This window comes from Mesoplodon mirus (assembly GCF_964341445.2).
Source record: "Mesoplodon mirus genome assembly, chromosome: 19".
NCBI classification, from domain to species: domain Eukaryota; kingdom Metazoa; phylum Chordata; class Mammalia; order Artiodactyla; family Ziphiidae; genus Mesoplodon; species Mesoplodon mirus.
The window spans coordinates 13,745,487-13,761,088 of NC_138995.1; the positions used below are offsets into that span (position 1 = coordinate 13,745,487).

Sequence of the window (15,602 nt, forward strand, 5' to 3'; positions counted from 1 at the left end):
AGGACTTGGTGCTTTCACTGCCAGGGCCCAGGTTCAATCCCTGGTTGGGGAACTAAGATCCGGCAAGCTGTGTGGTGAGGCCAAAAATAAATAAATAAATAAATAAAAATAAATATATACATATAGATCAATGGAATAGAATTGAGAGTCCAGAAATAAATCCATATCTATTTATGCATTTATGGTCAACTGATTTTCAGTAAAGATGCCAAGGCCATTCATTGGGGGAAAGAGTAATCTTTTTAAAAACTGGTGCTGAGGACTTCCCTAGTGTCTCAGTGGTTAAGAATCCGCCTGCCAACGCAGGGCACATGGGTTCGAGCCCTGGTCCGGGAAGATTCCCACATGCCACAGATCAACTAAGCCCATGTGCCACAACCACTGAGCCTGCACTCTAGAGCCCTCCAGCCACAACTGCTGAAGCGTGCACGCCTAGAGCCTGTGCTCCGCAACAAGAGAAGCCACCACAATGAGAAGCCTGGGCACCACAACAAAGAGTAGCCCTTTCTTGACACAACTAGAGAAAGCCTGCGTGCAGCACCGAAGACCCAATGCAGCCAAAAATAAATAAATAAATAAATTTATTTTTAAAAAAACCAAAAAAAAACAAAACTAGTGCTGGGACAACTGGATAGCCACATGCAAAAGAATGAAGTTGGGCTCTTGCCTCACACCATATACAAAGATTAACTCCAAATGGATCAAAGACCTAAATACAAGAGGTAAAACTATAAAATTCTTAGAATAAAACACATGTATATCTTTGTGCCCTTGGATTAGACACTAGTTTCTTAGATATGACACCAAAAAGCATAAGTGACCAAAAAATAGAAAAGTAAATAAAAAATAAATTGGACTTCATCAAACTTAAAAAGTTTTGTGCATCGGGGACACTATCAGGAAAGTGAAAAGACAACCCACAGAACGGGAGAAAATATTTACAAATCATACATCTGATAAGAGTCTAAAAAAAGAGTCTAGTACCCAGAATACATAAAGAACTCTTGTAACTCAAAAATAAAAAGATAAACCAGTTTGAAAAAATAGGTAAAGTATTTGAATAAACATTTCTCCAGAGAAGGTATACAGATGGCTTATAAGCAGGTGAAAAGATGCTCAATGTCATTAGTCATCAGGAAAATGCAAATCAATACCGCAATGAGATACCACGTCATACCCACTAGGATGGTTGTAATGAAAAAGATAATAACAAGTGTTGGTGAGAAATCAAAACCCTCGTACATTGCTGATGGGAATATAAAATGGTGTAGCTGCCTTGGAAAGCAGACTGGCAGTTCCTCAAAAAGTTAAACGTAGAGTAGCCATATGACCCAGCAACCACATTCCTAGGAATATACCCAAAGAGAACTGAAAACATACACCAACACAAAAACTTGTACACGAATCTTCATAGCAATGTAACTCATAATAGCCCAAAAATGAAAACAACCCAAATGTCCATCAATTGATGAATGGATAAAGAAAATGTAGTATATCCATACATTAGAATATTATATTACAATAAAAAGGAATGAAGTACTGGTCCTGGTGGTAAGATGGTGGCCGCTGCAGAGTGTGATGTGGTAATGGCAGCAACTGAGCCAGAGCTGCTCAACCACAAAGAAATGAAGAAGGAAACAGTCTTTCAAGGATCAAGAAGGTGCATACTATGTCAAGAAAGATTACAATGATGCTTATAATTATTATATATAGATATCTATATACAGCTATTATATGTAGATATACTCTTTCTATATATACAGTAGCCATGTGACATGTGTGTGTGTGTGTATGTGTGTATGTAATGGAATACTACTCAGCCATAAAAAGAATGAAATAATGCCATTTGCAGCATCATGGATGGACCCAGAGATTATCATACTAAGTGAAATAAGTCAGGAAGAGAAAGACAAATACCATATATCACTTATATGTGGAATCTAAAACATGATACAAATGAACTTATTTACAAAACAGAAACAGTCTCACAGACATAGAAAACAAACTTATGGTTACCAAAGGGGAAGGGGGGTGGGGGAGGAATAAACTAGGAGTTTGAGAGTTCAAGGCATTCTTTGGCGGTCCTGGGAGCTTTGAAGCACCTGGTCCAGGGATTTTTTTTTTTTTTTTCAATTTGACAAATGAAAGGAAACTATTTAGAACCCAGAAAATGCAGACTTGTGCAGTTTAACCTGGAATGTGGACGCAGGTCACCTCCTCCCTTCATCTTGTCTCCATGTACTTAGAGCGGTTTTGTTTTCTTAGTTGGATACCCTGTGCCTGTGTGAGTGGGGTGAAGGAAAGGGAGCCAGACTAAAGACTACAGGTAGGGGAGGGAGGCAGAGAGTGAACAGGGAGACAGCTTGTGAATTTTTGTTTTACTGTTTAAATTTATTAAAAAAAGAAAGAAAATTGAGAATAAAATGTTTCAGCCTTATTTTTTTTAAAAAAAGGAACGAAGTACTGATAGATGCTATGTCTTAGCCTGCTCAGGTTGCCACAATAATATACCATAGCTTTCCGGGCGGCGGGGACGGAGGTGGGCCTGGCGGTCCGCGCGGCCTCCGGGCTGGAGCCCGGGTCCCCGCCCACCCCAGCGCCCGCCGCCGGCCTAGACCCGCGCCGCCGTCCTGGGTCCCGGTGGCCGGAGGTGCACCTGGGTCCGCGGGACAGGCGGGCGCAGAGGTCGCCTGTGTTGGGTGGGTGGGGTGCGGCGAGGTTCTGGCGCCTCCATGGAGCCCGGTCCGGGGCTGGGGCGCCGCGGCTTGCTATGCTCTCCGCACTCTCCCGGCTCTGAAGCCTCGAGAACACGGCTAGGCAGCAGTAGTTTAATGGGGCGTTTGCCTGCTGGGACCTAGGGGCCTGCTGGGGTCTCAGCTCTTGGCTGGCCCCGGAACAAGAGGTTGCCAGGCGTGTGACGGCAGCAGGTAGGAGTGAGACGCTGGTGCAGTGATGAGCAGGAAAGGAAGGACAGTGGCGGTTGGCCTGTGAACCTAGGCAAGAATGACCAGCCAACACAATCCAGACCAAGGTCCGTGGGCCCAGCTTGGTCCTGTGAGGCTGGTTAGTGGAATAGACCTGCAGGTGTGGCTCTTGTCACTCTAGGACTGGCTTTGGGACAGATCCAGCTGATGAGGCCAGGGCACCATCCTCAGTTCTCCAGGAGAGTGCGCCGGAGTGGAGCCAGGGGGGTGTGCCCAACTCAGCACTGCGGCCACGCATGTCCAGTCTGCTTGCAAGGGCAGTGGAGAGCTGAGGGAAGTCATGGCCTTGGGAATGTCCTCTGATGAAAAAGAACCTGCAGGCTTACAAAATAACTTTTGTGTGGAACGTTGGTGTGTTGGAAAGCAGTTCTGTGTGCTGTTCCCCCTCGGTGTGGATCAGCAGTGCTGAGGCAGCAGGCGTGACACAGAAGTGTGAGCGGAGACTGTCTGGAGTCCCCAGACTCCAGGGAAACTAGAGGGGACAGCCAGCCTAGTGAAGAGGACAGGAGTTGGGGCCGGTGGCGGCAGCCCAGCAGGTGCCCCTCGTCTCAGGGCCCTAATCCTGGCTCCAGCTGGTGGTCAGGGGAGCTGCAAGGTCTTCTGGGCGAACAGAGCCCACAGTCCTGAGCTGTTCTTCGTTGTGTTTGGGTCATCTCCCCCCATCCAAGGGGAGAAATCTAGATGAGGTTTAAGAATTAGTGCTTTAAGAATGTGGATCTCATAGTTGAAACCTTGGAACATGTGTTTTCAGCCCAAGGTGTTAAAGTGAACGGAAGGATTCAATGCCTTTTCAAGGAGGGTGTCTCCATCTGGGCAGAACTAGAGAATAAATGGGTCTTGAATATATACCATAGACTGGGTGGCTTAAACCACAGAAATTTATCTTCTCACAGTTCTAGGGGCTGAAGTCCAAGATGAGGGTTGGTGGTGTGCTGGGTCTCCCAGAGAGCAGAGGTGGTGTCCCCAGCAATGTGTCTATCCACAGAGGCCTGACTGGGGCCTACATGGCCTCGGGTCAGCAAAGGTGGCCCAAAGTCGAGGAAGGACTAGCCACGGAGGAGTGGTTGGTTTGGTTGGTTTCTGGTGAGTGCTCTCCCCTTGGGTTGCAGACAGCCACCCTCTGGATGTGTGCTCACGTGACCTCCTTTTTATGGGATCATGGAGAGAGAGAGAGAGAGAACAAGCTCTCTGCTGTCTCTTCTTATAAGGGCACTAATCCTGTCATGAGGGCCCCACCTTCAGGACCTCATCCAACCCTAATTACCTCACAAAGACCCCATTTCCAAATACCATCACATTGGGGGTTAGAGCTTCAACACAGGAATTTGGCAGAGGCACAAACATTCAGTTTACATGATGAATGAACCCTGAAAATATTATGCCAAGTGACAGAAGCTGGTCACAAAGGATCACGTATTGTAAGATTCTGTTTACATGAAAGGTCCAGAATATGCAAATCCATAGAGAGAGAAAGCAGATTAGTGGTTGCCAGGGGCTAGGGGGAAGAGGAAATAAACAGTGATTGCTGATGACTACAGAGTTTATTTTTAGGTTGGTGAGAATGTTCTGGAATTAGATTATGGTAATTGTTGCACAACTTTGTGAATATACTAAAAATCTCCACTGAATTGTGCCCTTCAGAATGGCAAACTTTATGACACGTGAGTTATATCTTAATTAGTTAATTAATTTTTTAAGGTTTTTTTTTTGATGTGGACCATTTTTAAAGTCTTTATTGAATTTGTTACAATATCGCTTCTGTTTTATGCTTTGGTTCTTTGGCCGCGAGGCATGTGGGTTCTTAGCTCCCCGACCAGGGGTCGAACCCCCATCCCCCGCATTGGAAGGCAAAGTCTTAACCACTGGACCGCCAGGAAAGTCCCTTAAAATTTTTTTTAAAAAGAGAGGAAAAAAGACATAGAGACCCATCAATCAGTGGACCAACTTACTGGGCTCTTAATTCAAACAAAGCAACTTAAAGACATTTTTTAAACAACCAGGGAAAATTGAACATGGATTCTTTTTTTTTAATTTATTTTTTAATTGATGTAACTGGTGTATAATATTATGTTTCATGTATGCAGCATTATATTTATACTTCTGTATACACTACAGCCTGCTGACCACCAAAAATTTAGTTTCCATCCATCACCATACAGTTACCAACCATATAGTTACAACATATGTTACCCATTTTGCCCTTCTCACCCTTCCACTCTGGTAACTACTCTGTTCTCTGTATCTACATGTTTGTTTTTGTTTGGTTTGGTTTGTTTGTTTGTTTTTTATATTCCACGTGAGCAAAATCATATGGTATTGCATTTCTCTGACTTATTTCACTTAGCATGATACCCTCAAGGTGCATCAGTATTGTCACAGATGGCAAGATTTCGTCTTTTTAATGGCTGAGTAGTATTCCATTGTATATATAATATATGCCACATCTTCTTTATTTATTCATCCATTTATTGGCACTTAGGTTGTTTCCATATCTTGGCTATTTAAAATAATGCAATGATGAACATAGGGGTGCATATTTCTTTTCAAATTAGTATTTTCATATTCTTTGGTTAAATACCTAGAAACGTTGGGGGGAGTTCCCTGGTGGCACAGTGGTTAAGAATCTGCCTGCTAATGCAGGGGACACGGGTTTGAGCCCTGGTCCGGGAAGATCCCACATGCCGTGGAGCAACAAAGACCGTGCGCCACAACTACTGAGCCTGTGCTGTAGAGACCACGGGCCACAACTACTGAGCCTGCATGCCACAGCTACTGAAGCCTGCACGCCTAGAACCCGTGCTCTGCAACAAGAGAAGCCACTGCAATGAGAAGCCTGTGCACCGCAATGAAGAGTAGCCCCCGCTCGCTGCAACTAGAGAAAGCCCGCAAGCCAGCAATGAAGACCCAACGCAGCCAAAAAAGAAAGAAAGGAAAGAAGGAAGAAAGAAAAAAAAAAGTTATATTAAAAAAAAAATACCCAGAAGTGTTGGGAATTCCCCGGCGGTCCAATGGTTAGGACTCTGTGCTTTCACTGCCATGGGCCCAGGTTCAATCCCTGGTCAGGGAACTAAGATCCCACAGCCACATGGCGTGGCAAAAACAAACAAACAAACAAACAAACAAAAAACCCCAGAAGTGAAATAGTTAGGTCATATGGTAGTCCTATTCTTAATTTTTTGAGAAAACTCTGTACTGGTAACGCTCTGGCTTTACCAGTTTACAGTTCCACTAACATTGAATGAGTGTTCCCTTTTCTCCACATACTCACCAACACTTGTTATTTCTTGCCTATTTGATGATAGCAGTTCTAACAGATGTGAGGTAGTATCTTACTGTGGTTTTGATTTGTATTTCCCTAATAATTAGTGACATTGAACATCTTTCGATGTGCCTGTTGGCTATCCATATGTCTTCTTTGGGAAAATGTCTATTCAGCCCCTCTGCCCATTTTTTAATCACATTGTTTGTTTTTTGCTGTTGTTGAATTGTATGAGTTCTTTATCTATTATGAATATTAATCCCTTATTGGACATATGATTTACAAATATCTTCTCCCATTTGGTAGGTTGTCTTTGTTTTGTTGGTGGTTTCCCTTGCTGTGCGGAAGGAAGCTTTTTAGTTTGATACAGTCCCATTTGTTTATTTTTGCTTTTGTTTCCCTTGCCTGAGGAGACATATCTGGAAATATATTGTTAATACTGATGCCCAAGAATATACTGCCTATGTTTTCTTCTAGGAGTTTTATGGTTTCAGGTTTTACATTAAAGTCTCTGATCCATTTTGAGTTGATTTTTGTGTATGGTGTGGGATAGTGGTGTAGTTTAATTTTTTTGCATGTGGATGTCCAGTTTTCCCAACTCCATTTATTGAAGAGACTATCCTTTCGCCATTGTATGTTCTTTGTACTTTTGTAGTGAATTAGTTGTGTGGGTTTATATGTGTGGGTTTATATGAACATGGATTCTGTATTAGGTGATATAAGGGATTATTGATTTGGAAATGTACAATAGTAGTAATGCGATTATATATTTTTTAAAAATCCTTACATACTGGTAAAATGGCCTGTCTGGAATTTGCTTTAAAATACTCTAGGGAGGGCCTCCCTGGTGGTGCAGTGGTTGAGAGTCCGCCTGCCGATGCAGGGGATACGGGTTCGTGCCCCGGTCTGGGAGGATCCCATATACCGCGGAGCGGCTGGGCCCGTGAGCCATGGCCGCTGGGCCTGCGCGTCCGGAGCCTGTGCTCCGCAACGGGAGAGGCCACAGCAGTGGGAGGCCCGCATACCGCAAAAAAAAAAAAAATACTCTAGGGAAAAAAATGGAGGATGGGTGAAACAGGAATGACAGAATATTGATAATTTTTGAAGCTGAATAATGAGGATCCATTATCCTATTCTACCTTATTTGGGTTTGTTTAACAGTGCTATAATAAAGTTTCAAAACATAAATCAAATATGGCAGAGGGGAAAAAAGTCTTGATTAGTATTGAATTCCAGAAAGTTCATCCTCCAATAGAAGATGCTGAGCTGGGCCCTAGGGCAATGAAAGCACAGCTTTGCCCCCAAGGCTTCCTGAGCTTCATTCAGAGGAGAGAAGCCACTGGAACCACTCCCAGAAGATGCTTTGGGTTAGAATTGACCTGGCTTTTTACAGAGCATTTGCAGAGATGATGCACTTTCAGGCTATATCAATTAGTTTTTGTTGTGTAACAGACTACCCCCAAAGCTTAGTGGTTTAAAATAAACAAACACTGATTATTTCTCATGATTCTGTGGGGTGGCTTGGATTCTGGGCTGACTTGGCAGGGGCCAGATGGACTAGTTTAGCATGGTCCCACTCAAATGCCTGAGGCCTCCTATAGGAAGCTAGCCCGGAATTGTTTACATGACGTGAAGCTCTCCCAGCAGCAAGAGAGGACAAGCTGAAGGCATAGGCACATCCCACTGGTCAGAGCAAGTCACACGGCCAAGCCCAGATTAAAGGGGGGTAGAAATAGAGCCTCCTTTGCAGATTGGACTTGTACTGAATGGGATATGGGAGCTGAGGGAGCCAGTCAGGGTCTGACTCAGCCCACCTCTCTGAATGAGACTTACTACTCAGATGTGGCCAAGAGTGGGTCCTGTGTTATTCATGTGCCCCAGGTCTAGAATCCTCTTTCCACTGAACAGAGGTGGTGGATGAAATGTTATTCAGAAATATAGACCCTGGGCTAATGGAATTAACCAGAAAAAAATCATTCCTATGTATGCTTTTGTTTATCTTCTTTTTTCTGTGGCCTCAACTCAGCCCCATTTTTCATCCACCTCCTCCTTAAATTGAGCTTCTGTGACTCACTCTACAGGACTGCTAGTTGCTAGAATGTCCCTCCCCACATTCTCAAAGGGCAGAGGGGCTTGATTCACAGGAGGACGATGGGGTTGGGCATGAGGCCTTGGGACAGCTCCCTCTCCCCAGGCCTGTTTCCTCATCTCTGGATGTGGAGGTTGCATGGAGTGTCTCTGAGACCCTCGTGGCCCTGCCCTGCTTACAGGGAAGCTGTCAGGCTGGAGCGGGGGGTCCAGGACTCTGTCCCCTGGGCCTCAGGTCAGGCCTGGCCACTTTGGGGAGAAGAATGCTCTGTGTAGGTGTAACAGATTGGCTGCAGAAGTGGCCCGAATTCTTCACACGCACCCCCATCCATAACTTTTTTTTTTTGATTGAAGTATAGTCGATCTACAATGTTGTGTTACTTTCAGGTATACAGCAAATTGATTCAATTATATATATGCTCATGTTGCTCATTCATTTGAGGCACTATCTGTTGACTTCCCACCAAGGAACGTGTAGCTCCTTGTCACCCGCTTCCCTCACCACTCATGTGCACCCTCCCCAGGCCCTTGTCCTTCCAGGATCCTTAAGTCATGCTTCTGTTAAACTAACTTTCACTTTTTACTTGCTACTGTGACTTTGAAAATGCTATTTGCAATTGAATTATGTAGAATAATATTCCAACTTTTACTTGTCCAACTTTTCTCTGCATGAGCTTCTAAAGGGCTGTTCCAAAGGCCTGGGTAGAGTGGGGGTGGGGTGGGAGAGGCCATTCTCAAACTCTTCCCCCTCTCTCTTCCCCACCAGAGAGAGAGAGACAGACACCCCCATTCTTTTAGGTGATTTCCTCTGTGCCCCTCCCCCTGAGAGAAGGCTCTGGCTTCTGTGCCATTAGGTACCTCCCACTTTGTGCCTTCCTGGCTTCCGCATATCTCCCCCCGTTTCAGTGGATGGGTGGGACCACAGATGGCACCCAGGATTAGGGCTCTGCGGTGTGGCATGAAGGTGACCATGACCCCAGTTCTCACTTTCTCAGCTTCTCCGTCCCGGTCTGGTGGTCTAGGGTGTGTGGTGGGAGCCTTTCTGGGAGATTTCTGAGTGAGGAGGTGGCTAGGAGAGTGTTCTCTGGGGCATGGAGGGGTGCAGAGCCCGATTCTGGGCTTTTTTTTAACCTCCCCACAGTCCAAGCCGTTCATGTACTTTACCTGTGATCGACCGCCTTCAGGAAGCTCCTTTGATTTAACCCACACAGCTCATTCATTCCTTGGTCCTGCTTTTGTTTTGGCCCCAGGCTGTCAGCTGGTGTCATTTTAACTTACTCCTGGGCTGGGGCTGCCCTTTGGTTGTTCTGTCATTTCTGTGTCCCCGAGTAGCCAGCAACCAGGGCAGGGCTGTGCACCTCTGGCCTTCCCCGGTGGTCCCGGCCAGCGGTGGGTGCAGCCTGCACAGCAGGCTCTGCGCGCCTGTGGCTGATGGCTGAGCGGCAGCACCGCTCTTACATAATCAGTTTCTCTCCTCCTTTCTCTTTCCAGAGCCAGATTTCACACTGAGCAGCTGCAGACAGAGAAATCAGAGAAAGCACAACCCAGCCTCAGATTCCGAGGGGCCTGCTGGGGACTCTCTCCTCCTGCTTGGAAGGAAGACCCCGAGGCAGCCGTTTCAGGCCAGGTCTTGGCTGCCATGGGACTCACAGCCACCGCCCCCCGGCTGCCCTCTGCACAGCCAGGCAGATAAGGGTGAGCCCTGCCCAGGAGCACCTGCCACCTCCTGCTGGGCCACTCCTCCGTGGCTAGTCCTTCCTCGACTTTGGGCCACCTTTGCTGACCCGAGGCCATGTAGGCCCCAGTCAGGCCTCTGTGGATAGACACATTGCTGGGGACACCACCTCTGCTCTCTGGGAGACCCAGCACACCACCATGCCCCAGGGATTCGCCTGGCTGCGCTGTGAGTACTGGGGGGGTCTGTGGGGACTGCCCAGGGAGAGTTTGGCCCAGAGCCAGGCTTTGCAACCATGGCAACCAGGGCATTCTTCCTGGTGAGAAGTTGAGATGCTTCCCAGCTTAATGGCAGGCACCCTTGGGGACTCCCACGCCGTCTGCCCTGTCTCCAACTGACTGCAGCTCAGATGGGCATGGTGGGTATGAGCCTTAGTCTGGGTGGGCACAGTCAGTGGGTCACAGGGACAGGGCAGGCACTAGGGGTAGGAGGCAGCGTCTCACCTGCTCAGATTCATTGGTGCTCACTGGGGAGTACGGTGGGGATGGAGGTGGCAGAGAGATGATTTCTGGCCTCCCTGGGCCTGACCAGCCAGGGGTGGGGGCTTGTGAAGTCGCCTGGGCCCCGAGACACATGGGAGACGTGCACCCTGCTCCCTCTGCCTTTCCCTCCATGAAGAGCTAAATCAAAAGGCAGAAAGAGAACAGTGTCGTTGGGGAAAAGAAAAATAGTTGAAATGAGGACAGAAAAAAAGAATTGACAAGTCTCTCAGGCCTGCCTGCTGGTGGGAGGGCAGACCAAGCTCCCTTCAGACTCCAAGATTCAATTTAATTGACTTAAATTCAACATATTTTTTTCTGGGGCCGCCCACGTGCCCACTGGAGAGACACTGCCATGGCGACAAGGACCTGGGCTATCTCGTGTGTCTCTCTCTAACACCCGGCATGGAGTTAGGTGCTAGGAGCTGTGTGCCACTTGCATGAGGTCCGGGGTCTGACCCTGTGAGGGATTCGCAGAGGAGCTGGGTCCACCCTGGCCCTTGTGGAGGGCACTGCAAAGGGTCCGGATGTTCAGAACAGGTGGAAGGACCCAGACCCAGTGTTCTGGAATCTTCCAAGTCCTGAGGAGCAGGGCGAGCAGGAGAAACAGCACGGCGAGGTGCCACTTGAATTGGTCTCAGAGGTGGGTAGGGTTCACACATGTAGCCGTGGGGAGGTGAGGACGGTGTTCCTTCCAGGGCGAGGGAGCAGCGTGAGCAAAGGCTCAGCAGTGAGAGCGTGAGAGGCCAGGCAGGAAAGCTGGTTTGGGCTCAGGTAGGTGCCTGAGGCCTTGAAAGCCAGGGTGAAGAGTGGCTAACTCATGAGGTATCAGGGAGCCCTGGAAGGTCCGTGACCTGGGCGTGGGAGCTGAGATTGAGAGTTACTCTGCTTTCGAGAGATCAATCTGGCCGTGCTTTGGGGAGTTGCTGTTACAGCCTCCTGGGCAGGATGTGATGAGGTGATGAGGGTTCCTTCTGGAGTTGGAAGTGAGAATGAAGAGGCCTGGCAGAGGGGACAAAGCTCATGAAAGCAGAGCGCAGGATTGGCAAGGACTGGCCGTGGGGTGAGGGGGAGGGAGGGATGAGGATCAGGGGCTCAGAGAGGGGCTGGGGTGCTGGAAAAGGAGTGGCTGCCGTAACCAATTGCCACAATCTTGGCTTAAAACAGCAGAAATGTATTCTGTCACAGCTTTGGAGGTCAGAAGTCTGAAATCAAGTTGTCAAGGTTATGCTCCCTCTGAAGGCTTTAGGGGAGGATCCTTCTTGCCTCTTCCAGCTTCTGGTGGCTTCTGGCATTCCTTGGCTTGTGGCTGCATCACTCCAATCTGCCTTCATCATATGTGAAGGCCATATGAATGGTCTTTCCTTACATGTGTCTCTGTGTCCTTTCCTCTTCTTATAAGGACACCAGTCATTGAATTTAGGGCCCACCCTAAATTCAAGAGGATTTCATCTGGAGATTCTTTTTTGTTTGTTTGTTTGTTTTATGGTACGTGGGCCTCTCACTGCTGTGGCCTCTCCCATTGCGGAGCACAGGGCCTCTCACTGCTGTGGCCTCTCCCGTTGCGGAGCACAGGCTCCGGACGTGCAGGCTCAGCGGCCATGGCTCACGGGCCCAGCCGCTCTGCGGCATGTGGGATCTTCCCGGACCGGGGCACGAACCCGTGTCCCCTGCATTGGCAGGCGGACTCTCAACCACTGCGCCACCAGGGAAGCCCCATCTGGAGATTCTTAATAACATTTGCAAAGACCCTATCTCCAAATAAGCTTGCATCTGAGGTTCTTGGTGAACGGAAATTTGGGGGTATTTACACACACAGGCACAGATATGGGGGTGGTGGACAAGCCCCATTTGTCATTGCACACAGGACATTACTCTTTCTTCAGTCTCCTCTTCTGTCTTGCAGGCCTCTTAACTGTGGAGATAGGGGGGCATGGCGGGCCTCCCGACCAGGGTTGCACTAGCTGTGGGGCTTTCAGGATGCAGAGGGTACGTGAGGCTACAGCTGTGCTGTCCCTGCCTAGTTACCTGTTTGCTGGCCTGTTTTTCAGAGTGGAGGCCACAGGAAGGGAGCTTAAAACTGGGAATGGTAGTTGGGCTGCAGACTTGGAGGAGGTCTAAGTTTGGGAGAAGGCAGATCATCTATGGACAGAGTTTCTGGGGCAACCCATGTGTGTCAGGCTGGGAAGCACGGAGGCTCTGTAAGTCTCTGCTACGAGGCTAGTGGCCAGGCCCCCAAAGGCTCCAGACTGGGACTCAGATGAGGTCAGGTGGGGTGGGACTTGGGGGTGGAGTGGGCAGCCACAGGGTGACTGCCACATTGGAAAGAAGACTCAGTGTGGACAGGGATACTGATTTTTAAAGAAAAGATGGAAATTTGGATTTTTATGTGAAATCTCTGTGAACCAGAATGTGGCCCTAAGGACACCAATTTGTAAACTGTCACTTTCTGTCAAGTGCGGTCCCCAGACCAGCAGCATCAGTTTTACTTCAGGACTTGTTGGAAATGCAGATTCTCTGCCCGACCCACCCCCCCCGCCACTACCTCATACCTGCTCACTCAGATACCCTGGGTGAGCCTTTACCAGCTTCTACAGGAGACCCAGATACCGCTCCCAGCTCCCTGCTCGATGTGCACCCCAAAGTGCTGAGTAACACGTCCTTGCTGTGGTTCACGGTGCTGTGCATTCACACACTGGCTGCTGCGTTGTCTGATCAAAACAATGAGTGAGGGGCTTCCCTGGTGGTGCAGTGGTTAAGAATCCACCTGCCAATTCAGGGGACACAGGTTCGAGCCCTGGTCCTGGAAGATCCCACGTGCCACGGAGGAACTAAGCCCATGCGCCACGACTGTTGAGCCTGCGCTCTAGAGGCCGCGAGCCACAAATACTGAGCCCACGCACCGCAACTACTGAAGCCCGCACACTCTAGGGCCTGCGTGCTGCAAGTACTGAGCCCGTGTGCTGCAGCAACTGAAGCCCGCGCGCCTAGAGCCTATGCTCTGCAACAAGAGAAGCCACTGCAATGAGAAGCCCGCACCCCGCAATGAAGAGTAGCCCCCGCTCACTGCAACAAGAGAAAGCTCGCACACAGCATTGAAGACCCAAAGCAGCCAAAAAAAAAAAAAAAAAAAAAAAGACAATGAGTGAATTGGACAGATGGCCCTAGAGGCAGGGGTTGGTGCTAGAGACAGGGGTTGGTGGCTGGCGTAGGCAGGGGAGCTTCTGGGGAGGGAAGGAGTCTTGGTGAGACCTTGGAAGAGGTCTGCTGTGTGAGAGGATACCCAGGGCAGGGGCAATGTGTGAGCCTAAACCCTGAGGCAGGAATGATCCTGACCAGCAGGGGTGCCAAGCTGAGAGTGTTAATGATGTAGAGACAAGGGAGAAAGCAAGCAGAAACACTGGTTTATCTGTTCCCTTGTCCAAATATTGGGTTGAGAATATGGGAAGAGAGAGACAGAGGAAGTGCAAGATGGATTGCAAGTTTGCAAAAAATGTGGTATCAGACTTCTATGAGGGGAAGGGCTGGTGGGCTGGAGGCCATAAGGGGCCTGGGCTTGAGTAAACCTGAGCTTCTGGCCCAGCAGGGGCACAGGCATGGCAGCAGCACTGAGAAGGGGGTGGGAAAGTGCGTGTCAGCAGGCTCAGGCCAGTAAGGGTTCAAGAACAAAAGTCTCCCTAAGTGCCGGGGAAGTGAGGGCAGCAAGTCCAGTGAGTAATTGCTGCTCACAACCAGGGGGCGAATCAAAGAGGTGACTCAGCCTGCCTGGCTGTTTGGGGGGAAAAAAGGAAGAAAGAGAGAGAGAGAGGAGGAGGAGGACGGAAGGGAGGAAGGAAGGAAGAGGGAGAAAAGGAAAAAAATTACTGCTTTTGACTATAACAATAATACATACTAATTATAGAATGTAAAAGATATCCTAAAAAATATAAAGAAGAACATAAAAATCTCCCATAGAGATTTGGTGCATTTCTTTCCATTGCATTTTCTATGCACACACGTATATATAATTAACAAAATTCAAGTCATGCTTTATACCCAGATACAGTGTGTTGCATCATGCTTTTTAAAACTTTGCTAAGCATATCAAAAGTATTTTTCTTATCATATAAGCATATCATAAGTATTCTTTGGCAATGTGATTTTTATTGGCTACATTCGTTATTATTGAACATCTAGGCCACTTACAGATGTTCACTATTACAAAATAATACTGCAGAGGAAGTCTTTGTCCACTAATCTTTCGGTTATGTCTCTCTTTTCCTTCACATTTATTCCTAGAAATGAGTGTAATGGGTCAGAGGGTGTGGACAATTTTAAAGCTTAGTGGGTCGAAATGTGTGGGCATTATTAAGTCCATTAATAACAAAAATTGCCAAATTGCTTTCCAGGATAAGAGCATCTGCCTCACTATTTTGCCAGCAGCAAATGTTATTAAAATAAAATAAAACAACAGCAACAACAACAAAAAAGCCTTTCCATTTGTAGGTGAAACGTGTATCGATTGTTTTGACGTGAATTTATTAGCGAGGTTGAGTTTCAGATACATCTCTTGCCCATCTATATTTTGTTCTTTCTGCTCCCATCAACTTAACCCTTGTTCATGTTTGTTGCAAATTCTCTCAGATAATTTTTGTAAGTCTATTCAGTTACACAGACATCACACTGTTTTTAAAGTCACAGTGACCTGCAGTGGTGAAGGCTGGTAATGTTTGGATCGTTTGTTAGCGAGGAAGAGAAACAGCCTGAGTGAGGTTCGCTCAGCATCCCGGAAAGACCAGACTGGAAGGGCTGCTACAGACCTTCTGGTACCTCTAATTAAGAGGCATGTCAAGGTCAGATAGAGCAGGGAGGACAACGGAGTGGGTCACCCAAGAGTCATTTGTAGAGTTGGAACTAGAATCCACAGTTCCAGAGTCTCTGGATGGAAAATGCAGCAAAAGGCTTTGAAAACTCGTAGGTTCTAGATGAAGGGCAGGGGTTGCCATGGAAAGGAGGCTGTGCCTGCCCCCTGGGGAAGGAGTGGGAAGGAGACTGGAGACCAATCCCAGGGCGTGGCT

At 47.8% G+C, this 15,602-nt stretch overlaps 1 protein-coding gene across 1 annotated transcript in view; it reads left to right on the forward strand.

Annotated features, from left to right (window-relative positions):
* The window catches only part of IL34 (interleukin 34), a 61,178-nt gene that overhangs the window by 39,990 nt on the left and 5,586 nt on the right, over nucleotides 1-15,602 (forward strand). Inside the window, exon 3 of the mRNA XM_082608262.1 lies at nucleotides 9,823-10,234. Coding sequence (XP_082464388.1) covers nucleotides 10,207-10,234 — 28 coding nt within the window. The 5' untranslated portion in view covers nucleotides 9,823-10,206. The remainder of the gene's footprint in view (nucleotides 1-9,822; nucleotides 10,235-15,602) is intronic.